At 45.5% G+C, this 24161-nt stretch overlaps 1 protein-coding gene across 6 annotated transcripts in view; it reads right to left on the reverse strand.

The window, feature by feature from the left end:
• The window catches only part of HIPK2 (homeodomain interacting protein kinase 2), a 144991-nt gene that overhangs the window by 32901 nt on the left and 87929 nt on the right, over positions 1–24161 (reverse strand). For 3 of the 6 annotated variants that reach the window (XM_055712935.1, XM_055712936.1, XM_055712937.1), the window contains 6 exons: positions 12470–12593; positions 10284–10403; positions 9473–9559; positions 8209–8393; positions 4277–4439; positions 1473–1599 (listed from right to left, as the gene is read on the reverse strand). In XM_055712935.1, coding sequence (XP_055568910.1) covers positions 1473–1599; positions 4277–4439; positions 8209–8393; positions 9473–9559; positions 10284–10403; positions 12470–12593 — 806 coding nt within the window. Of the gene's footprint in view, positions 1–1472; positions 1693–4276; positions 4440–8208; positions 8394–9472; positions 9560–10283; positions 10404–12469; positions 12594–24161 lie in introns of all 6 variants that reach the window. The other 3 variants (XM_055712933.1, XM_055712934.1, XM_027799403.2) reach the window with 1 other exon arrangement.

Below are 24161 nucleotides of genomic sequence, written 5' to 3' on the forward strand. Positions count from 1 at the left end.
GTTCAGACCCTCTGAAAAATCAGGTTATCAAGAGTCCCACACATTCTACCCCAGCCCAAAGATGTCCATCAAATGTTCATAAACACGACACACGTATAAGCATGCAAAAAAGAGACATTTTCAAAGACAGTAAGGGATTAACTAAATTCATATTTTTACGGTACCTCAAATGCGTGGGAAATATCTTAATACACCGTGTACAGGGAGAAAAGGAAGAGAGGGGAGGGAATGGCTCCTCTTCCCCCATATTCTCTGGTTCGACAACAGAAAACAGTCCTTGCCAGCCAAAACCCATTGCTATGTGAAAATGCTCTCTTTAGACCAAAGTAGGACAGTGGGACAGGAATGCAGAACTCCGTACTCCCCCAGCCTTGACAAGGATAGGTGATTTTCTCCTGCACAGCTTCTCAAGACTCATATTTAAAAGGCCCCAATTTGACCATGTAATCTAGCACAGCCCAAACTTCAATCACTGCTGACTCAGCTGCGCGTTTAGCCTAACTGAGCCGGAGGAAGCTTCCCTCTCCAACATCTTAGTGCGTGGCACAGCCTGCGCTACCTCCTCTGCTTTAAAGCTTTCTCAAGACACCAAGTGGAAGATGTTAGCTTACCTATTGTAGCAATACATTTCTGAAGTCAAACCCCTGAGATGCATTTTAACTATGTAGAAGAGGTCTAGCTAAACTCCCCTAGTTCAAAAGAGCTTTGATAATCTTGCAGAACATTTAACAAGTGCCTAGAGACAGCTGCACAGACAGGCTTGTAGAAGTGAAGAGCAGAAGCTGCACCAGCTGAACCAAGGCCTATTTAGACCAATTTCTACAGATACCTGGCTAGTTTTTCCAAATTGCTACAGCATGTAAAGTCAAGAGAAGGACAAGTGGCTAAATCTGATCACCCAAGTTATCTGACAGTGGTACCTGCCACTGGTATACACACGCAGAGCTGTTCTCAGCAGGACTGGAGCTGAAGGAATTGTACTGATAAATGGCCCTGACCATCTGTTATGGGGGTAAACCCTCACCTATACCAGCACCACACTCCCTGCTGCGTTAACCTCCTGAGTCCCCCTTTTAACAACTGAATCACTGAGAGGTGATGAACCCATTACCAATTTATTGTAGTTGTGGGGAAAATTTTTCAAGTTTACCGAAGTGCAGCAAAAGAGTCTCAAACTCTGCTCGGAGCAAAGGATGACAAAAATGACATATTCTCCCCCAGCCCCTTCTCAGTGCCTGCCCCATTCTTTCAGACCAGCCACCTCCAAATCATGACGTTGCAGGTGCCTGCAAGATCATCTGCTGTTGCAAACATTTCCATCTGCAACAACCTCATTTCTCTGATTTACCAGGCCAGCAATTTTTCTACCATATGATCTGCACTAAAGGAAGTTTGTTTCCAACAAGAGCTAGATGAAACAGCAGCGGGGAGGGAGCAGTGACAGGCCAAGACCTGGCAAGGCTGCTACTTACCTTGGAAGCCTGGTGGGCAGACGATGAGAGCTTGCTGTAAGGGGTCGGGCCGGGCACAGATCTGCGCCGTTCCTGTCTGCAGGGGCATGCTCCGCTGGGCCACCGCAGCCATGGACGCCGCTGAGGGCTGGTAGAGTGCAGATTGGTAATTTAGTATGGAGACCTCAGGGTTGGTTAAGGAAATAGTGGCACTGGAGGAGGTGGGAGCCAGGTTGGTGGTCTAAAGGAATGACGGGAATTAAACAAAAACAAACAAAAAATGAGGGAGATGGGTACGCTGGAAGAAGCAAAATCCAAAAATAAAAAAAATAGTGTAAGAAAAAGTAAAAAAACCAACCAAACAAGAAAAACAAACAGCAAACTGAAACCAAACAAGAGGTAGAACAGGACACTGAGGAGCACAGAGGCAAGGGCAGCAACAGGGAAAGGAGCACAATCCACCTTAGTAACCACAGCTGTATCATGCCATGAGACCTCCAGTCATGTGGTGCTGCTGTGTATTGCTCAGAGGCATAGCATGTTCTCCAAAGCAGAACTGTAGCCCCATTTACAACCTAACTGGCATTGATTTGCAGCATGATGAAAATGGGTTCAGAAAATGCTACTATCCCCATATAATATCGTGTCTCATTGTGCACATAGCTCTGGAAGAAGCTCACGTTTCTTAGGTAAAAGAAACTTACCACCTCCAATCCCAGTGAAGTCTTGTCGTGAGAGGGGAGACTCATTCCAGCCATTCCTCTACCTTGTATCTACCATGGCACATGTCCCTTAAATTATGTTTTGAATTTGAAGGAATCAGAAGGCGTAACGGGAGGTAATAATACTTTCAAAGTCCAAGCTTTGCTTGGCTTGACTTTAAAATCTCTCAGTGCAGAAACCCCAGCAGGGGATGTTGCAAAGCCACAAATTCAGCCCAGTGTTCTGCAAAACATCTAGAAATCTGAAGGTGACTTGCTTTTTATTTGGACTGAGTCTGTAACAGTTGCAGACAAACAGCCCGCAAACAGCTCTGCCACTGCTCTGTAAATATATGTCCTTAGCATTCATGTCTAGGCAGCTGGGCTCTACCAGACCAGAGCCCACCTTTCCTCTCCATCCAAACACATCAGCATCACTGCTGGAGATAGGTCAGACACTGCTTTCTTGTGGTGAATGTAAGAACTTAGGATGAGGCTTTGATCAAGACTGCAGGAGGCAGCAGGCTAAGCGTTTTGCACTGCCCTGGCTGCCACTGGGCCCAGGAAGGGTGCCCATGCTGCACTGCCACAACCACAACCACAAGAGATGCAATGGCAAAATGCCTCCTCCTCCTCCTCCCCTCTCTGTGTAGAGGCAGAGAAGTGCAATCTGTTCCCCTGTGCAATGCACTGAGCAGCAACCATGACAGCTCCCACGCTCCTAATCTCAGGAGTTGTAACTGGAAAGAGGCAGTCCCCCTATATTTTGCAGAGACAGAGCACCAAAAAGCCAAGATGTATGGTTCACTGAAGAGAATTGTGAAAGGCTTAGAGCTTTTTCAAATTAAAACACCCTTCCTGGAAATGTTTCTACTACTTCTAACAACATTGGAGATACCAGTTCTGCTCAAAAGACACACCTCTTACGAGAATTCAGAAATTACCATGGATCTCCCCAGCCAACAACTGATCTTAACATCTAGTGAGTTGTGAGGAAACGAAAGCAAGCCTGCATTTCCTACTAGCAAATGTGGTACAAATGGTGTCTCTGCCCTGCAGCTGGAGCCTAGGGGAGCATGTAGCATGCATTTTTTTAGTCAGTATCTCAAAACGGCCAAGAAAGGGAAGCAGTGTTTGTAACTAATACCCTATCACACCAAGACATGACCTATCTCTCTCTGCATCTGCTTTATGAATTGTTCCAAAAGACCTTCTGTGATCACATGTATCGAGAACTGAGTCATCAAGTCTGGTTTTCTGAGTGACACAGGAACACTCTGTACATCTACACAGACTCCTTTAGCTCCCTTGCTTTCCAAGCAACATTTCCGCAACGCCACCTGCAATCTCTAGAGTGAATCTTGAGCAGCCTGTTCCAAAAGGTTTAAAAGCCAGTAGCTATTTCTTGAGCTTCAGTCTCCTAGAGTGCTCTCCCTGGAGAGTTTCCTTCTACTGTTGTAATACAGTACCGCAGTAAACAACTTGGCCTGCTAGTCACATAAAATTTGTCAACTCAGCACCCCCTGACTCTGGGCCATGTAAAAGTAATACAAGAGTCCAAAGCATGACTACAAAGCCAGAGCCCACCAATGTAGAGTGCAAGGTGTTCAGAGTAGGGGTACACGCACAGGGTTCCCACATCAACTGTGGTATCTGGAGTAAAACCCATGAGAGACAAGAGTAAACATTACCACTAAACTCTTCTTTCCTGTTGATCGGTTACACTGCTGTGTTTGTTATAGAAGGGTTTAAATTCTTTTTTCTTCAATGGCAATTTGAAGAAGCTCTGTAAGATCACAAATACTTCTGCCTGATCCGGGGAGTGCAGTCCTGCTGGCTGCATTAAGGGACTAATGAGCTTTTCCCCATAGCAACTTCCCAAGTAAGCAGGATTTATCACCCCCAACAACAACATAAACAATGAGGGCAACATTTCACTGTTGCACAAAATGTCACGAGATTACTGCTTGCCTGATGAAAAAAAACCAAGAGTGAAGGAAGGAGAGTAAAGAAGTACCATCTTTTTGCAGGCATGTTAAATGAGATGCTACTTTGCTTTACGTCTTCTAAACCCCACTGATGTAAACATTTCAAGCACCGGCTGCTTCTGATTGATGCCCTTACCTGGTTGTGGACCGTGTTCAGCTGGTTGTTGAAAGTCATGGTCAAGTTGGTTGACGTACTTGGGGCTACATGGGTGATGAATGGTGTCTTGCTCTGGTTCACGGTGTCATACATATTCACCCGCCGCTTGCAAATCTCCATGTTCTGGAAACAGGACTTGACACTGTGTATGGAAAGAGGGGACAAGGAAGAGACAGAAAATCAACCAACCAACACAGTTCATCACAGCTGCCCTATAAGGTCTCCATGGCAGGCTTGGCACTTTTTAGTCTTTTAAAGCCCTTTGCTATTTAATGTAGGTCTCTCTTAACGAGTGAGAGTCAAATTAGCCCTGTACTGAAGAGGGCCAAATGGGTGTCAAGATGAGTGTGGCTGTTCTGGGACTCCTGGGTGCCCCCACGGGTCTGACCACTGCAATGTAAGTCAGAGAAAGTAAGTAAATTGGCTGCTTTTTAGGTGGCAGGGCAAAAAAATACAAAGCAGCTATTTTTAAAGACTGAAAGAGGTTGAGACAGATACTGGTTTTTTTCTGATGGTTGAGCCTGAAAGGAAAAAGACAACTCATGCTTTCTGCCCCAGTGTAAGCCTAAAGGTAGTTTTACAAGCCTTTTTCAAGGAAGAATTCTACTGTTCTTGGTCACCGAGACCCCTGAAAAAAAATATCTTACTTCTCCCTTTTAAAAAGTAGTTCACCGAGAGCCGAGTCCAGCCAAGTGGTTAAAACATTGCCCCTGTCTGGCTAAACACTTCTGCAGATGCTTATCTCAAAGCACATGAGCTGTCCTCTTGCAGTCAATGAGACGATTCATATGGCAAAAGGTTATACCAAATCAGATTCATCAATGTTCCTGGGGGAATCGGGTTCTGAGGTTATCTCTAGACTGAGGACTGGATCTCTAGGGGGAAAGATTACAGCTTCTCGCTCTACACAGACTTTCTTTTAAATGTTATTGATATAGCAACAGATTTTTTAAGAAGCATCATATTTTGTATCCCCAGTAAAGGAGATTAAATACTCTTTGCACTGCTAGAGCACTCTTAAGTGTGTGGTACATGAAACTGCTGGTATTTCATTTTTATAATTGGGATACCAAGCATACAGCTGTTTAAGTGATAACAACATAGTGATCTTGCACAAAGCTATTTTTAATAAAATCTAATTTTTCAAAGGTCTAAAAACCAATACAGGTTTTCGACAATTCTTCTATAATAATTGTTTCTATAAATGTGACCTGAGAGTCTGAAACACAACCCAAAAAAGTATAAAGGAATTTATTTTATTTCCATTATCCCAACCAAGAAAAACAGAAAATCCAAGCAGGGAAAATTAGCTGTAGCTATAAAAAAATCAGTTGTACACATAATTTCTTTTCTAACAATCTAAGCTGTTAAAAGTAGAGGAGGAAACACATATTTACATCATTTTTAAGAAACAAAATGTCCCTTCAAAGGGAACAAGCTCATGTGATCCCTATGGTTGGTCAGGAAGAGGACCTAGATGTTTGTATCCCTGTCTTGTCTCTTACTCACATGGTCATGTTTCTTTTCCTACAGGTAATATAACTGGATCTGTGCCATAAACACCTGCAGACAAGACAGACTCGGGACACTGTGCATAGCTGTGCATTATGTGCATTCATTTAATGAACTATGAAATACCTCTAAGTCGCAGAACATTCAGAAAAATCAAACACATTAAATATATAACACTATTGAATTGCGTTTTTCCAGTCAAGTATGAATACAATTCTCTCTCCAGTAAGCAGAAAGCACTGGAAAGAGTATATATTCTGTACATGGTAAACTCTGTGTGTTACCAAATGGTTTTATGTAACAAGGTATAATCTCTACTAATGTAATACTATGTTCTCTGTCTTTACTTTAAAAAAAAAAGGGGGGGGGGAGCGTGGGAAGGATGGCAAGGACTGAACAAAACTGACAGAAAGACTGAGGAGTACCCAACAATTTAAAAGACTGGCAGTTAAATACATGAAATGGGAAGCTAATCACACTTTTTTCTGCTTGGAAGCAAGCAGAACAGCCCCTCTCAGGCTGCTCAAACTTGCAGCCTCTCTGAAGCATGCCACAGCAGAGATTCCTTCCAGAAGCTGCATCTTCCACATACTCTCACTTTCTGTGTTGCCTGATTTACTTTCAAGAGAGGTTACAACTTTCTGCATCTCTCGAGGCTTTGAAATTTCTGTTCTCAAAACCACAGGCAATCACAGACAAAATTTCCATCAACTTGCCATGCTGGTTACAGATTATTGCTCTTTACCAGTCACTGCTTCCAACGCGGAGGAGCTGCACAGGGTTACGTACCCAGCTGGCACAGCATTTAGTATTCAAAGACCTGATGATGAATTTTTTATTCAGGTAAAAATCTCATTTCTGTTGGCCCCAATGATATTTTCAACCTTTCTGGGGCTTTGCCTGAGCAGCCACAAGAGAGCACTTCAAAAATGAAGATGTGATTATGGTCTGTTGTGTTAGCAGAAAGATTTCTGATGGCATTGCATTATGCTACAAATCTCCCCAATCTTACACAATCAGTTTTTGCACAATAAGAAGGACTGCTGCAAATTAAAAGACTTGCTAACACTGTTAGAAAATACTGTCATATTTTATTTATGAATGTTTCTATACGAAACTTACTTTCTCTCTGTTTAGCATAACAATCTCCCATCTTGTTTTCATTACATTTATCACTTACTATCTACTTATAGATAAAAATGCTCAAAGACGTCTGTGCAGGGTAAGTCTGGATCTACACAGATCGTGCACCCGCTACCTTCTGGTAAGCAGCTGCTCTTATCTTATGATAAATGTAACAAAAAGGCAGCTACAGCTCCTTCACAGAGGGAAAACTACCCTAAATGAACTTGAAATACCACAGGTAAGAGCGCACATATGGGCAGGAGAGGTGACACTGTAACCTGTTGCTCTGCAGTACCCACACAAACATAGTCCACGGCTTTTCAAGCAGTTCCCTTTATTTCATACCTGAGCTCCTCACAGCCTTTAAATACCCATGCACATGACACCCAATGAAGTACAGTGCTGCGCCAGTAACTGTTCCCCTGACAAGGTGAAGGGACAGCCTGCAAAAGCACCTTGAACTGCAAAGTGCTGTAGAGCAGGATGCTCAAAGCTAGGTGTCCTGAAGGCTTTGGAAAATCCCCGCTACATGTCTGCCTTCACATACACCTGAGAAGCCTGGGCCTACAAGAAGTGCTCAGAGGACAAGAGCAAAATACTGGGTGCAGGTTTCCTGCATTTCAGGTTGCTGCGCTCCGTGATGCAGCCTTAGGAGCAGCGGGGGAGTCAGACTTGAAGGCATGACACTTCTCCACATCTCCATCAAGCACTGGAGCCCATCTCCATTCCACGAATGTGTCAGATGAGGCCAGAGCATGGTGTTTAAGCTTACACAGGCTGGCAACAACAAAATGTGAACTCCTTGTCCTGTTGCTTGTGCCTGTAAACCAGCTGGCTGCAGAAAAACCTCTCCCCGTGAAAAGCTAACAGCCCCAAATTGACCCTGCAAGATGGGAATGTTCTGGGAGGAAGGGTCAGCTCCCCACAGCAGATAAGGTTGATTACTGCAGTGACAATCAGGGCTGTATTGCTTTTAGATATACTGATACACTTTCATCACTAATTGCATCATTGCTTTTGCATTTTAATGCAAACATATGTAATTATTGAATATTTACATAATGAATGTAGCACACGCTGCAGTGTTTTAAATGCCGAGCACCTACAACACAATTCTTGCAACCTTAAGATTTGGCAATCCTCTTTTTTTTTTTTAACTAGAAAAACGTTAAAAGTTAGGTCTTAAGTCCCCTCAGATATATTTGGTCTCCACCACAACCAACTCGCCTCCTCACCCCTCAATTCAAAACCCAAGCAAAACAAAAGCCACGTACTGTGTGCTGTGAGGGAAATCGAGCAAGTGCGTCATGGTGACAAAAGGGTGGTTCAGAGTTTCAATGGGTGTTATTCTCTTATCTGCATCTATCGTCAACATCTTCTTTAACAGATCTATAAACTCCCGCCGGTCCGCCTTTTCCACCAACATATCACTTCCTTCCAAATCTGTTGTCATGTTCACCTAAAGGAGAAAGGACAAGGGTGAGCACTAAAGGGAAAGAGCAGATGGCCAGGTCTCCAGCAAACTGTGTTTACTCCTCGCTGGAGCACATGCCCTGCAAGCCTCTCTGTCTAAAGGGGTAGTTGCTGAAGTCACAAGGCAGACTCCGCAGTGGCTAGTCATCTGGCTTGTGCATGTCAGATCTCTAGACAGACTGTTAAGTGTTCAGCTTGCTTGGGTCAATGGCTAATGAAACACTTAGTCACCCTCCACTGAAGATGAACAGCTTCCATGTGGTAGCAGGCAAGCTCTGATAATCAGTATATTTATCATATAAAGGACTGTGCTATCAGATACTTAACTATGTGCCCTGTGAGCAAAAATTATACAAAATAAATAAAAATTGTCAGTAGGTTTATGAGAAACATCCTGTTCATGTATCAGGTGCCAGGAAAAAAACACCTGTTCTGTTATTTCATCCATTTATGCAGTCTCCCGTGATCTCAGTCCTCCATTTCTGCATGTTTGCTTGTGAATACTACAATGACCAGACTTCGCTAGCACAAACCGTAGTTTTGTGCGCTGGTGTGCCAGTTTTACACACTAGTTCGTTTGCTAGCACAAACTCCAGTCACAAGAGTTGTTACGCTGGAATTAACTTTCACAACCACACAGAATTGACAGTGAATTAGTACTCCCTGCTCCCCCAGATAGCCATGTTTTACAGAAAGCACGATGATTATTTCCAATGTTACTGTTTTACAAATGGAAATATTAAAGCACAGGGAAGTAAGTGACTTGCCAGTGGTCACATAGAGGAGCACTGGAGAGACAAAAGAAAATGCAGGATTTCAATACTCGGAGATGTGACAGCCATTTTTCAGGGCTGCTTTACTACAGCACATTGAGCCCACATGCCCTGATGTGCAGTTTCCCCTACAAAGCAGCACATAATGAGCTGATCTGGTAGGCATAATCCTGGTATTTCTCAAGACCTGGCACAAGAATAGGATATACAGAGAAATCATGTAGTTCCCATTCGTTAGCACTGTCTGAAAACATGTGAGGCAGCGTTGCTTGTTATTCACCAATGCTCTTACCTGTGCCATATCATCCAAACAGTTGAAGATATACTTTCTTGCTTCCTTCGACTTAATCCCCGTCTCTGCCTCATGATCATCTGGCGTCTGCTCAAAACAGGAGACAGGCATTGACCCTGCAATCAGCTGCATGTTATGTGCCACTTCCTGCTTGTGCCTCACTATGCCCTCATCGGGGGACCACTGTGTCTCTCTCGCCTGACCAGATAATATTTACACTATCTCCACTATGGTCAGGTGACAGCTTTTGTGTCACAAGGTGATTTATCTCTTCTTTTTCACTTCAGAGGATCCTCCCAGCTCTGGAGGGAGTGCCAAAGGTCTCTTACACGCACCCCAGCGTGAGGCTCAGCATCTCACCTTCAGAGCCAGAAGTCCACTGGCCTCTCTCTTCGGGGACTGAATGCAGCCAAAGACATTGGTACAAGAGGCTCAGAGCTCACGTGCATTACTAGCAGTTTTGGTTGTCAGAATTAAAATGCTTTCTTCCCCCCAGCCCTCAATGCTTTAGACATAAGAGCAAAGTCTGCCCAGGGCATGTTTCACTTAAACTGCACATCAATTCATTGACTACTTAGAGGGAGATTTCCAGGTCAATTCTGGACTTAAAATTTCCCACAAAGCAGTGTGCCAAGCACGTGGGTTAAGGGCTGCAGACTTCGGGGAACACAGCTTTACCTCAGGCTATACCCACCCCAACGTCTGTGCTGCATTGTAATAAGCAGAGACCTAGGCTCTGAGGTGACCTGAACGTCTCCTCACTTCCAACTAACAACTGCAAGGTAATATAAACAAGGGAATGTCTTCCTACCTTCAGCCTCCACAAAGGATACGGTGAGTCTGTATCCCTGTTGAAAAACCTTGTAGTCTTCGTCCCTGCACTTAACAAATACTCCGCTGGTAAGCCCTGTGTCTGTGAAATATAGCGAATCTGTAAGAGAAGGATGAGAGGTCACTATTCATCCTGTGAATATCTCTGGAGGTCTTCCTTGAAGGAGGCCAGGAGGCATTTAAAACAATAGAACAAAGAAAGAGAAAACGTAGCACGTAGTTAGACTTCACAAAAACCCGACACCCACTGCAAGGAATGAGAGGAAAGAGAATTCCCATACAGAACCCCTCCATTCATCACGTACATCACTGGAAACTCACCCTCACAGTATGCTCCCACAAAGCCTACAGATAAAGAGAGTAAAGTCCCTAGGTTTTAGACGTCCAAAAGGAAGGCCCACACAGATTTCAATGGAGTATTTCACCACTTGGCACCTTTTTATGTCACCTCTCCAGGAGGTAATTTGATATTTGCACTCTAACTTTTGCTGGTTTTCACCTCAGCTGAGCTCACAGCCTTTCGTAGGAGCATTCTGAAGTTCAAAACGGAGGACTATGAAGTGACTATCTTTGAACTTAGATGAAATATACACTCAAACGAACTGACACCCTCATTAATTACTTAATCTCTATTGCCTACATGACTTCATATTTGGGTTACTTCCATGACTATGACCTCACTGGCACTCACATAGCTAGAAGATGCTACACATGTGTTTCCAGGATCTCAGACTTTAATTTATTTATTCAAAGGAGGAAGGGTCTGTGATTACACAATTACAGACCAATCTCACACACACCTGGGGTGCCACATGAAACCTTAACTTTGGCATCTCATGACTCCTGAACATTTCACTCTGCAAAACTGCTGCAAACTTTGCAAAACTAAAAATAGTCATCTACTCTAGAAAATTCTAGGGACAAATGGAAAGTGTTTGAAAGAAGAGACAGAGAGGGGTAAAAAAATGTAACTAAAGGCATAAAAGACTGCCACAGTTTCAAAGACTACCAAGCACTCAGGACCTGATTCACTAAGTGTGGCTTGCTTGGCTCTGCAGCAACTTAGGCTCATTGGAGCTCACACACCTGAGAAGCCCCGGGATCCTGCCTGCAGCCTAGTGCCAGTGCTGCAGGGTGACTCAGGCTGCAGTGAGGGGCCCAGGACCAGCCCCCACCCCTTTCCCAGCTCCCCAGGATCCCTAACCATACTTCACTGGTGGAAGCTTTGTGCTGGGCAGTTAAGCTGGACAGGTAGGTATGGGGATTTCTTTTTCAGCTGTCTGTTTTATGGCTTTTGGGGTGTGGCAGGGAAGAGAAAGAAATCTACTTTTCATGCTTGGTATGTGATTTTCAAATGCTTGTGAGTTTTTCGCTGTGTCTGATTTCCTTTGGAGTCACTAATGGTGCTGCTCTTTGCTGTGGGTTATTTCCCCTGCCAAATTTCACCTTTAAAGCTCTGACTAAAAAAAATAGTTGTTACAAAAGAAAAGTCAAAGCAACATTTTCATATATGATTTATTATTTTTTTTGTAATTTTCTAAAAGAAAAAAAGACCCTTTTCAGGCCTCATTTGCAGACAGCTAAGATCACCCTAAAGATGACTATGGGAATGGAAAGTGTTCTGCAGCCCTGGCTCTGGCAGCCGCTGCGCTATCAGTTTTGGGACTACAAAAGGAACGTAAAAGCCTATAGGGAGAGAAGTACGACAGCTTATATTAACTGGAAACCTACACTGCTGTGAACACTCTCCTTCTTGTCATTGCTTTTAATATGCACCTTCATAAAAGGGGTTATGAAACGCAGCAGAGTTCGTGCATTTATTCTAACAAATAAACCCTTATTCAGCACTTGCTGTTACAGCAGAGAAAGGGTGCCTGCTCTGCTCAGTGAGGAGAGACATGTACAGAGCTCTCCAGTCAATGGCAGCGTTCACTCTTGATTGAGACTTCACTTAGACAGTCAGGTCTTAAAAGCCAGTGTACCCAACAGCATGCTGGTTACCTAGAATAAATACCCCAGGTAGATAACGAAAAGGTTGACTTGGGAAGGTAAGAAACGCATACCCCTCATTAGCAAAACAGAAAATGTTGGCATGTGTTCACTCTGACAAGAGAAGGGAAAACCACCTATGCACTTACCAGCATCCCGGGCAGTATCAGTACCCACCTGATCATACTCCGAAGCTCCCGGGTACAACGGCCAGCCCAAGAACAGCTCTGCGATGACACATCCCAATGACCACATATCGATTGCTTCACAAAACGGTAAACCAAGGATGATTTCAGGGGCTCTGCAAAAGAAGAGGTTAGAAAACATCAGCAACGGGAGCAGATCTGCTTGGCTGGTGCAGGGAGGCCTGTGCAGAGCATGACACCCATGAAGCTGCCTGCTGCCAACAAGTGCCACCGCTCCTGCGGTGCTGAGGGCCCCACCGGGCACCAGCAAAGCACCTGCCAACCAAGCATTAGTCGGTTAATACTCACCCTTGCAGAAGAATCCTCTGGCAGCATTGAGCCAAGAGACAGCCCTATGTTTCACAGTAGTTTGCAAAAGAGAGAGCTACCATTATTTTCAATCAGCAGGTGGGAAAAATGAAGCACAAACCCAGTGTTGTGCATTCAAGGCCACCCAATTAAGGCCCCCACTTGGGGTGCTCAGACCCAGCTCGCTGCCCTGTGGAGGAGCCACGCAGGCTCCCTGCAGTGAAGCATCCTCCGCTCACACAGCTCAGTGGGCCTCGCAAACAGCCAGACATTAAATAATCATTACAGGACTGGTATAAAAGGACTGCTGACTTTTTAAGCAAATGGATATAACCATAAAACAGAGAAATAACAGAATTAGAGCTATGAGACCTAAGCCTTTTCCTCAGGATGAAGTAGCCAAGAAGCCGTCACTTCCCAGTCTGTCCCAGGCGCCTGAACTAGAGTGCCGCCTCCCTCCCAACCCCAGCAGCCAAAACGCGGTGGCACTCCTGCTGTGCACTTACTGCCAGCTGCAGGTGATGCCCACTGAGGCACCTCTGCCCAATGCGTTTCAGTATTAGCCCTGCTGAGGAAGGACAGGACAAGGTAAAAGCATTGTTTCAGCTCTCCAGAAGGATCCCTGGCTGGGGCACATGGCAGGTGTCCAAATAAGCAAGACCAGTCTCAGCTCAGACTTTCAAAAGACCTTAGGGTGAAGCTCATGTCACCTTTCGGCCAGGTAGAAGCTGGTATCAAATCTTAGCCAGGTACTGTGCAGACCATGCAGTCAGTGGAGAGACACACACTCCTCCCAAGGGGCACTGGTCTCACTGCCTTGGGATGGTTTGACCCCCTCCTCACTGATGCTGAAAAGGCCTTGAAGATGAGATTAGATGGGCTTCCTAAACTCCAGCAGCCAAGGTGAGATAAGATAAATCCTCCCCTTAGTGCCCCGAATATTCTGCATTTCAAAAGCAATTTCTATGTGGAAGAATCACAAATATGTTACAAATACCGAAAACCTTGTACAAAACCCACCTCCACACACAAACACCTTCCTTACTTTCCTCACCTCAGCCCAGACTTGCACATGCACTTAAGTGCCACAGTTCCTATTTTACACAAGGATCACCCTAAGGCTTCTCTCCTGCTCTTCTTGCAGATCTTGCAACATTTCTAAAGCCTCAGCTTCTGGAGTCAGGTGATGCACAACAGAAAGAAAACCTTACTTTCCCATACTTCTCTAACTTAAAAAGAAAAAAAAAAAAGCGGAAGACAGATAAAAGAGAGGAACACACATTGCTTTAAAACTTTGATAATTTTAAAAATAGCCTTGGGATTTCTTGGGCCCTGATGCATATTTTGGGAATGCCTGGGACTGGCTATTGAGGAAATCAAGTGCCACCATCCAGGGCTGGAAATAGGACCCATGGTTCCCAGTCTCCCATCTGTCATCAGGATAAGATCTGACACTAGTGAGATCATGCTAAGGATTACCAATTGCAGTGGAAAATATTATGTTTTAATCACGCCATTACATAGTCATGTGAAGACAAGCCTTTAGCCAAGAAACCAAGCAAAATGTGTAATTTTTTCCAAAGAAACAAGCAAAGGCCCTGTAGCAAGAACCCATACCCCATCTTCAGTCCACAAACTTCCCCAATTGTGGTTTGACTGGTAATGATAAAAGCCCCAAACTATCTGTTCTCAAACCAGCTATGCAGAACGTAAAAATTACAGGAAATGCTGGGATTTTAAGGTTAGGCTGCTTTGTGCCATTCCCTCAAAAAACATGACAGAAACTTAAAAAGTGGCTACCTTTAGCCCTTCTAGCTTCATCTGTGCTTATTGTTTTCATACCCCACTGTTCTTTAGCCCATTGCGATAAATGTTTTATTCTAACATCAATCTCTCCTTAGGAAGAAGGGGTTAATTTTCCTCCTTTCCTCCTCATTCCGTCATCCCTGCATACTACTACTCATCATCCCTGCATACTACTCGACACCTAGACAAAATGCAGAGAGAAAAAGACAGCTATGGTGACCTGAATCTCATTACTATGTAAATCCTGCATTCAAAGCCATCTGCCTCTCCTTGTCTGCCTTCCACATTGTGAACGAAATGTCCCTGGTCACTAATGAGAGCTCAGCCACACATCGCCTGAAGTTCAAATCCCTCCCTCTAACTCAAGTGGAGGAAGCAGAGGGGTGGACTATTGGTGGGATATTCCCAACGTGATTTTGTGCAGAAACCTCCCTGTTCGTAAAAACCACTTGCACTCCTATTATATGCAGTACACACTTCCTCCCCTCCCTCCCCGCATTTATGCTGCCAATACCTCCAGACCCCTGCAAGAAGGGATGACCTAGAAATCCTGGTTCCAAAATTTCTAATTTTTTTTTCTCATGAGTCTTCAGCTGTCCAGCAGCTTTTCCTTAAAGCTCTGGTTTCTGGAGTGCAGCAATTAGGAGAGAATTTCTGTTTCAGCCACAAGAGAAGTTTTGCATCTCTGCTGTTGGGAAGAAAAGCACAAAAGCAGTGTCTGTACCACTGAAACACATAAAAGGCAACTAAATGGAACACCATTCATTATATTAAACCAGACCTATCGTTGTAGGGAAGAGAGGTGGTGAGGCAGTTCTATTTTACTTTTTTGAAAGCTAGTACTCACATTACTTAATCAAGCCTAAACATTTGTTGCAATCTTTGCCTGTTCAGCCACAAACAGATGATAATTTTTTGAGAGTTATGAGAACCCCTGTGCGAGAGGGGCCAGATGGCAGTGATATGGTGCCCTATGTACACCATGGCCAGCATTCACTGCGGCTTTCTCCCAGCCCTAGCATCATGACTGCAATTTTTCCATGGTAAGGGAGTGGCTCTAAGACAAAAAGATCTTGTTAACTTAATTAAGCAGTCATTAAGACACTGCAAGAACAACAGGTATCGGACACCACACAGGCTTCCAATTTTCAGCTAGCAGACACCTCCCATTTGCCATGCAAAAGAGAGAGATGGAGTCACCCTGGGAGGAGCAGTGGTCTGCCTGCCTGCTGGCACTCTGCTAACGGCCAACGCCAAGCATTTTGGTGGAGGATGCTGCAAGTGCTGTAATGAAACAACTTGTGCGCTGATAAAATGACTTCCAAACCTCTATTGGGTAGAAATTGTTCTGTATGCTCAGTTATGGATGTATAGATCTTCTGCATACAGACCAGTATCTAACACGTGGAACTCTTTCTTAACATAAACATGCCAATTTTTTAAGACAAGGTGAGATCTTGATGCACATGTGACACAGTTCCACAGGCAACATTCTGCTTTCAATAGCATCTTAATTCAGTTGTTTAAAGCCTGATTTTTTTTCATTAGGTTTAAATTTATCACCTCTCACTTCATGTTCACATGGATTGGCCTAGAGGTGAAGATGGAAGCGCCTGAATCACCTTTCTTTTAGCACAAGCTATTTTTATATTTCTGCCCTGTTCTCCCTTGTTTGCAGCAGTTCCTGGCTTCTCAGTGTTCCATCCCATGGATGTTTCAATCCACTTCCACCACCTGACCTTACAGCTCCTCTTCCTGACATGACTGCTTGGAGGCAGGCTAAACAGACCTAGAAACAGTTAAACGTGAGGATATTCCCCAGACTTATTTTACACTATTTGCAGAATGCTTTCGTGTTCCAGTCTTCTCCAAGCCTAATATTTTGTTTTCTTTTGGAGTGACACGAGGCATTTCAGCAGATGTTTTATCTGTGAGATCCTCTGAGACAAACAGTCCTTTCTCCAGAGGAGCTGCAGTTAATTTAGGACATGGAATTATATAGAAATAGTTAATTTTTCCTCTTCCAATGTTTACAGCCTTTCGGTACTGCACTGATCTGGCATAATGTCTGTAATCTAGATCAAGTCCCTTAAATGTTCCACACTCTTTTCTGCAGCCTAACCTAAGCAAGTCTGTGGTAACTGCACACTTAAGCACTTCACTGCTGGTCCACCACTTTTTACAGATAATATATAAATTAACTCTGGTCCTAAAATGTGCATGCAGTCCACTCCACAACTGACCTTTTTACTCCTAAAAGCACTCAGATTTAACTCAGCAGTAAGAATGGTGTAATTCTCTTTTCCAAAGAGAAAGAAAAATTTCCATGTCTTGGCCAGTTCTTTATGTGGGATTGCTCCATTCGGCAGCTGGTGACACTACGTAACAGGGGAAAATGCCCTATTAAAGTGTTCGCATCGGAGTATTGCAATTATAAATCAGAAGAATGATTCACATAGCAGCAGGTCCTCCCAGAACAGCACGGAGGTCTTCAGCAGAGCTCTCCGGGGCTGCAAGGGAAGTGTTTTCTGTATGATAATACTGCTTGTTTTAACACAGACTCACCAAACCTTTCAGTTGTGGTGGGGATCTTGTTTGAAACCACGCAAAGGCAGACTACTACCAGATACCTCAGTACGTGCAGGAACATCCCCACTCACCACTCTCTGCCAGTTTTTCGGCTGTGCATCTGCAAAACCCTCGGCACAGTAATTCCAGCCTCCAGTATGAGACACATAGAGGGAAAACAGAAAACTTTGCCCTCCTGTCCTTCCTCAACTGCAGGTTGCCTTTGATGCCTCCCAACAAAGGCATTCTCCTTCTGTATGTACAGACACAACCTGCTCTACAGTTCACACAGATCATGCCAGCATAGGCCAAAGATGTAGAAACCACTCACCATCAACCTGGAAGAGACTAAAGAGCCCTGCCAAGAGCTTGTAACTCCAGGAGAGAGGCAGCCAGCCCATCCCCTCTTCTCACATCTCCTACCCCTTTCCCAGACCAAATTACCCCCCTGGCCAGCAAAGGGTGACCTGTTCTTCAGCTCAGTGCTGGGTCCAGCAAGTCCTCCATCACCTTGGGGCCCAGCTTGAATACACCCATGCACACCAGAGAGCTGCTGGTGCTGGGTACTGGGGACCCAGTGGATGAAGGTCCCCACGCTGGCAGCGCCTGCAGGACTCCAGAGGCAGAAGTGTCATGTCATCATTTGTTTGCACCTCACATATGACCCCTTCCTGCTTTCAGGCCTGCTGCTGGCAGAGTATTTACTTTAGCAACCCTGCTTTGTGGCAGGGTAATTTCATTGTCTGGTGTTTCTGTCAGGAAAATTAATTACCAGTCTAGCTTCCTGGCTTTTTCACCCACACATCACAGGACATTAAAAACAAATGCCAAAAAAATTCATTTCCACAGACTTGGATTCAGAGTGCTGGGCTCTCTCTGAATTTTAAAACTCCCCTGCAAACTCCCCTCCTTGAGGATAATTTACCACCTCTGGTAGGGTCCTGTGGCTGAGCGTGATTGTCTCAGCAGAGTCCTTCATGGACAAGTATACGTAACAGACAAAAATATAACTCAAAACTTGATACTTGCTGGCACCTTGAGCAGAGAGCATGCCTGCTTCTCGCCTTCAGGGTGACGCTTCTAGAAGAAGGTTGTGGGCAGCTGCAGGCAGAGCTACAGTGATGCTCTCTGCTGAGTCGATACACACAACTCCCATCTTCTTCTGCCTGTTAGTCTCACCTGCCAACACCTGAACTTCAGGAAGCAGCAGCTTTCACATCTCCATCCAGAAAGCCCTGGGCAGAGGCAGAGAGGCAGGAGCCAAACCCCTCAGCCTGAGTGGGCATGTACTGATCAGTTGCACACCCAGGGCTGACCCCTCTCAGTGCTTGTGCTCTCCCATGCACCAAGATACCTCCTGTGAGGAGAAGGAACTGCATCCTTCTCATGTCTTACAAAGGGGTTTTTATTCAAGTGATGGGGCTCCATCCTTCTCTCAGCTGAACCCTTTCTTTGGTATCTTTATGGACTCTTTCTCATACCTGCTCACTTGACCCTTTTGTATTTTGTGGAGGTATCCACTTTTTATTGCCATATACTGCAGCATGCAGAGTACCCTCAGCTCTTAGTTAATGGAGATGGAGAGCATACAGCACCTTTTTTTGTCCCTCTCTACCTTTCAGACCCCAAATCACTTCTTAAGTGAAGGGCTGTAAAAGGAGATGGGCTCATATTCTGGGAGTAAAAGGTTGCAGTTGCTCTTTCCCTCACACCTCCACCTCTCCACTGGAACTGACACCTGAAAGGGATGCAGACATTCAATATTGATGACCTCAAGACTCAATGCCTTCCTCTGCTCCAGGGCTGGGCAGCTGCAGACTTCCTTCCTGTGAAAAAGTCAGCCATCAGGGCCACAGCTTAACACCTACAAGCACCAACAGCTCCTGCTCGCTCACTCACTCCCTCGCTCACTCCCCATCCCATGTGCTGCTTTCAGCCAGGGAGAGCCAGGCTAACCCTCATTGCTGGCCTCACTGTGGGACCTCTGCATTTCTCCCGCATCGCCAAGCACTGAAGTTTGCTCAGATGCTCAGCTGACAACCCTGCAGAAATGGTGCAGCTCTGCAGCCACTTGCTAGGGCCTCAAGGACTGCCACGATCTCTGTGCTGTGTTGGGAAGCACCAACACAGCAGAATCACAAGGGACAGAGTTGGGAGTCAGGACTCATCCCAGAACATGCAGGCACACCATGCCTTTTATATTCCAGAATAAAGTTCAAAGCCTGGAGAGTTTAGTTAACATAGGGATATTCATAAGAGAGGAAAAGGGCCATTGAAGAATGTCATATGATCTATCAAGAGTATGCTGTTTACCCACAAAGATGTTTTAGTTTAAGCTGTAGGGAGGGACGGTGCCTCTGAATGGCCTACTAACTCACTCCCTCTTTCACAGGTCGAACACAGCTATGCCCAGTTTCTGGAAAAGACTGTGCGTGTAGCCAGAGCAATTTCCAGGGCTGTCAGACCACCAGCACAACCACCACTAGAGGGTAGCTCCAACGCTGCATTGCTCACATTGCCCTCACCCATCTCTCAAGATTAGTTTGCAACACATCAAAAAATATCTGTATCGGCTCAGAGGACTGGAAGCTGGATTCACTCAGCCTTCGGTGATGGTTTATGTTACAGGACATAAATATAACCTGGAGGCTGGTAACAAGTGAGGTACCGCAGGGGTTTATCCTGGGCGGGTCTTGTTTAACATCTTTATCACTGACCCGCAGGAGGAGGCAGAGTGCTCTCTCATCCAGTTTACAGGTGCTGCTAAACTGGAGAGACCTGGTGATGGGCTTGAAGACAGAGCTGCCACCCAAAAGGATCTGGACAAACAGGAGGCATGGGCAAACAGAGACCTTCTGAAATGCAGCCAGGACAAATGCGGAGTCCTGCCTCTGGGATGGATCCAAGTCCTGGTGACAACACCTGGGGAACTGCTCATAGGGCAAAGCCATAAGCACCCTGACTTGAGGGGCAGTGGGCTGAAACAAGGACCCTGGTAGCAGCAGCTGGGCCAACAGGCTCCCTGGAGCAGGGCTAGCAGACCAAGGAATGTGCTGACTCACCTGCAGCCACACCTGTGAGACCACATCTGGCTACCATCCATGTTCAGCCTGGGGACCCAAGTGCATGGGTGAACTGGAGCAACCTCACTGGGGAGACACACAGCCATGGGAGACCTGAGAGCAGCCTGCCCCCTTCTATCCTGCCACATGGAGAAGATGGTGCCAAGCTCTTTGCTCAGGTGGGCAGCAGGAGGGGAAGATGACAGACAAAGCAAAACAGGGGAGGTTCCCACTGGGGACAGGGAAAACACCTCCACTGTGCTGATAAATGAACCAACCACCAGTAGAGGCTGCCGCAAGAGGCTGTGCAGTTGCTGTCCTTGGATGCTTTCAAGACCTGGCAAGACAAAGTCCTGATCTTGATCTCATGGCTGACCCTACCCTGACCAGCATGTTGGGCTAAATGACTTCCCAAGGCCCCCTCCCATCTGAACTACTCTAACTCCATACAGTACAGTAACTATACATTTGTCAATAGGAAGGTCACCACAATCCTCCTACATACAGACAAAATACTAAATAGCTGGGAGTGTTTCAGGGGGTGCAGGTGCAGGTCCCAGGGTGTTTTTAGCAAGTGTACATAGGCGGTTCTTTCTGTCTTTTAAAAACAGAGAGCAAGTTACACAAGAATTACTTCTGGACTTGACTGGCATAATTATCAAAGAAGCCTTGGGAGCCTATCATTACTAAGGGTATTTAATAGCAAATAAATCACAGAAGCAGACTAAACTGCCCGCCCCTTGACACCACTCATGTTCCACCAGGGTGCTGACTGGGAAGGGTGAAAATACTCCAGATGATGGTGTCAGAGGCTGGCAGGGCTAGCCCGGACACTGGGAAGCCACCCACTCCCTCCATGCCGTGGTACTGGGCCATCCCATGCCTGTGTCACTCCTGGCAAGCATTCAGCCAGCTTGCTTTACAGACCCCACTGGCAGAGCATCCATAAATTTTCCTGTGCCCCAAAGGACCTCGCCCCTTGTAATTTTAAGGAATAATACAGCTGTGCATAGCTGGCTTTATGTCATGCCTGACTACAACTTGTTGTCAACCTTGTGTCTGTTTAATACATATGGAAAAAGCTAACTTCAGACATCTCACTTGACTTTGCCTATACCCAGCTTTCTGCCAGGCTGCACCTCTTCCCTATCTTCACCCAGCTGGGGCCTCAACGCATATTTAGTACCGATAACCTCGTCTCTTTCTCTCGCCTGCTTACCTCTGCCCCCTTTTGTCTCTCATCTTTCCTGCTTTCTTCCTGCACTTAGTGTGGATGAAGAGAGAGGTGGACATCACACACAGAAGCGCTGAAGTTCCCCACCTCCATGGAAGGGGTGCACACCACACACCTGCAAACACAGCCCTGGGCTGCTACGGGGGGCAAGCTGGGCAAGCGCAGATAGTGTGCATCCATCTTTAACAATGGAGTGTCACAGAGACACTCACACACCAGACACCCCAATGGGATCTCGACACTCACTGCCAGCATTCACATGAGGCTCTTGGGAAAAGCAATACCCATTGGCTAATCCTGGAAGAGTTTCAAGTAAACCACACTAACATACTCCAAGCACTCGCCATCGCTATGCACCTTTCTTGGAGTTAAGCAAGCCAGATTCAGCCATGAACAAAGCCTGGGTTTAAATGGGGACAGAGGGGTCCCTGCTGGGAAGCTCTACACCACTCTGTTCTCCTATATGCACTGCACATATACATTCCATTTAGGTTAGGGCCTGAAAGAAAACCTCCTGCTCTCTTCAGCAAGAGCGTGCGAGCAAATGACTGAAGCCCTGAGCTGGAGAAGGCAGCGCAGCTGTTTTGTGGAAACAAGACAAAAGATTTAGAAACAGTTGCTTTTTTTCCCTCTCTCATGTCAGGCTGTTTACAGAAACCAAGGGTTGAAATTTTGCAGACAAAAACACTGAGAGCAGCCTGTCAGTCTCAGAGGGAGGGAGGGAGAGAGAAGGAGAGGGAGGGGAGCGTAGGCTTCTTTCAGGATTATGGATCATTGCTAAATTGCTCTATCAATGATTAAACCCATCACTCAAAGCACAGTAACCAAAATATAGCAGATAAAGCCTTTCTCATATACTCTCTACCAGCTGCTCTCTTCCTCCTAAAGCCAGAGGGGAATGAAAATTCCCATAGTTTATATTTTATAAACATCATTTTCCCTGTGCCTTGAAAGTAAAAGCTTTTTCGGACAAGGTACAATAGAACCAAGCTTGTGACAGGAAGATATTAAAGGAGGACTCGCCCTTTCGATTAACAGACTCAAGGAATAAAACAAAATCTCGCCAATCAATATGATTTCTTAGTGCTGACAGGTTAAAACATTTGTCTGTGGGTAAGTGAAGAGGCAGGCCCCAGCCATCAATAGCTGTTAGTTGTTATTTGCCTTTGCCGCTGGGTAGATTGAGATCAACGGCAGGGTGGGCATGGTCCCAGGAAAGGACAGGACATGGCCAAGTGGTGTGTGGCGTTTGGTCTTGCCAGTGACTCTGTGGAGAGAAAAACTGCAAACACGCATCCAAGCGGAGAGAGGAAGCCCTGGGCGGGCAGTGCCGACAGGGAACCATGCAGGGAGGATGACCAGGACCTGACATCCAGCTGGAAAGGCTTCCACGTGGCTGCCAATGTCTGAATAGACATGAGTTTTTAGCAGCACTATACGCACTTGCTGGAGGCTGCGGCTCTAGTTCAGCAAAAACTTTATCATACGCATCACCTGAAGCAAGTATGTGCTTGAGTCCTGGAGAGGGCACTGGATGCAGCTGACATTAAGTATACATTTAGGTGCTTTGCTGAATCTGAATCAGCTAGCAAGTCCTCGTGCACTTGAGCTGGAAATCCTAAGAGGTAAGAAAAGCTATTAAGCCCAGCAATAGAAAAGAAAGCCAGGTCCTGGGTCAGCCGAGAGACCTACTAAGCTTGTCCTAGCCAGAAGTGCATTTTCGTACATCCCTGGAGGAAGCCCTATTGGACCGATCACAGTCATGCTCACCGCTTTGGACTCAAAAATGCAGGACTCCATAAACTTCAGAGAAGGTGCACAGTGCTTTGCACCACGACCATCGCCCTTGGGGGTAATCAGCTCCACACTGACCCAGAAGTGCAGAAACATGCATGTGGAGTGGGGTTGGGGGTGGGGGTGAAGCAACAACAGCTACATTCAGCACAGCATGACCTCTAGTTGTTCTCCGAAACAAAGGGTAATGCACAGAGGGGGAGGGCTGGGGCTTTCCCAGGTTATGGAAGAAATCAGAGAATAGAAAAATCATAATTTGAGAACAAAAGCCCTATCCATGCCAGGCAGTGAATGGATGAGCCACAACGTATTGGGTGCAGAGATTCCCTGAAGGAGGCATCTGATCAAGAGGGGAAGAATGCCAATTATGTGCTCCCATTCATGCCACTGCAATGAAAGCATAATTCTGACTCCGCTTTCTGACCCGCAGTATGCAATTTATGCAAATCCAAGCTGTTCTCGCTTCTTTCAGAGCCAAATACCCACCAATGCCAGAGCTGGCTCTAACTTTTTGTTTTCCTTTTCAAATCTATTGTTTTCACTGTTAAATATTTAAGACCTTTTGTTGTTGCTGATGAGTTTCTTTAGAAATGAAATTGTAATTAAAAAGATCCCAAAGCACACAGAGACAGACAAGAGTTGACTTCTCATCTCCAGCCTTCCATTCTGTCATGCTCAGCTCCATCCCAACCCCTTATCATTCCAACCCAGAGCCCTGCCATGTATCAGCCAAGTGAAGCTCCTTGCATCTGACCCGTAACATTCCCCAAGACTTTTGTTCACAGCAAATACTGAAAGTTGCACCAAGCTGCATGGTGGTTTTATGGGATTAGCCTGAATACTGAGCCAACTGTCAACATAAGACTCCAAATGATTTCTATCCCTGGCAAACGAGGATATGAACCAGACTC

Source organism: Falco cherrug, chromosome 5 (genome assembly GCF_023634085.1).
Source record: "Falco cherrug isolate bFalChe1 chromosome 5, bFalChe1.pri, whole genome shotgun sequence".
In the NCBI taxonomy this organism is placed as follows: Eukaryota; Metazoa; Chordata; class Aves; order Falconiformes; family Falconidae; genus Falco; species Falco cherrug.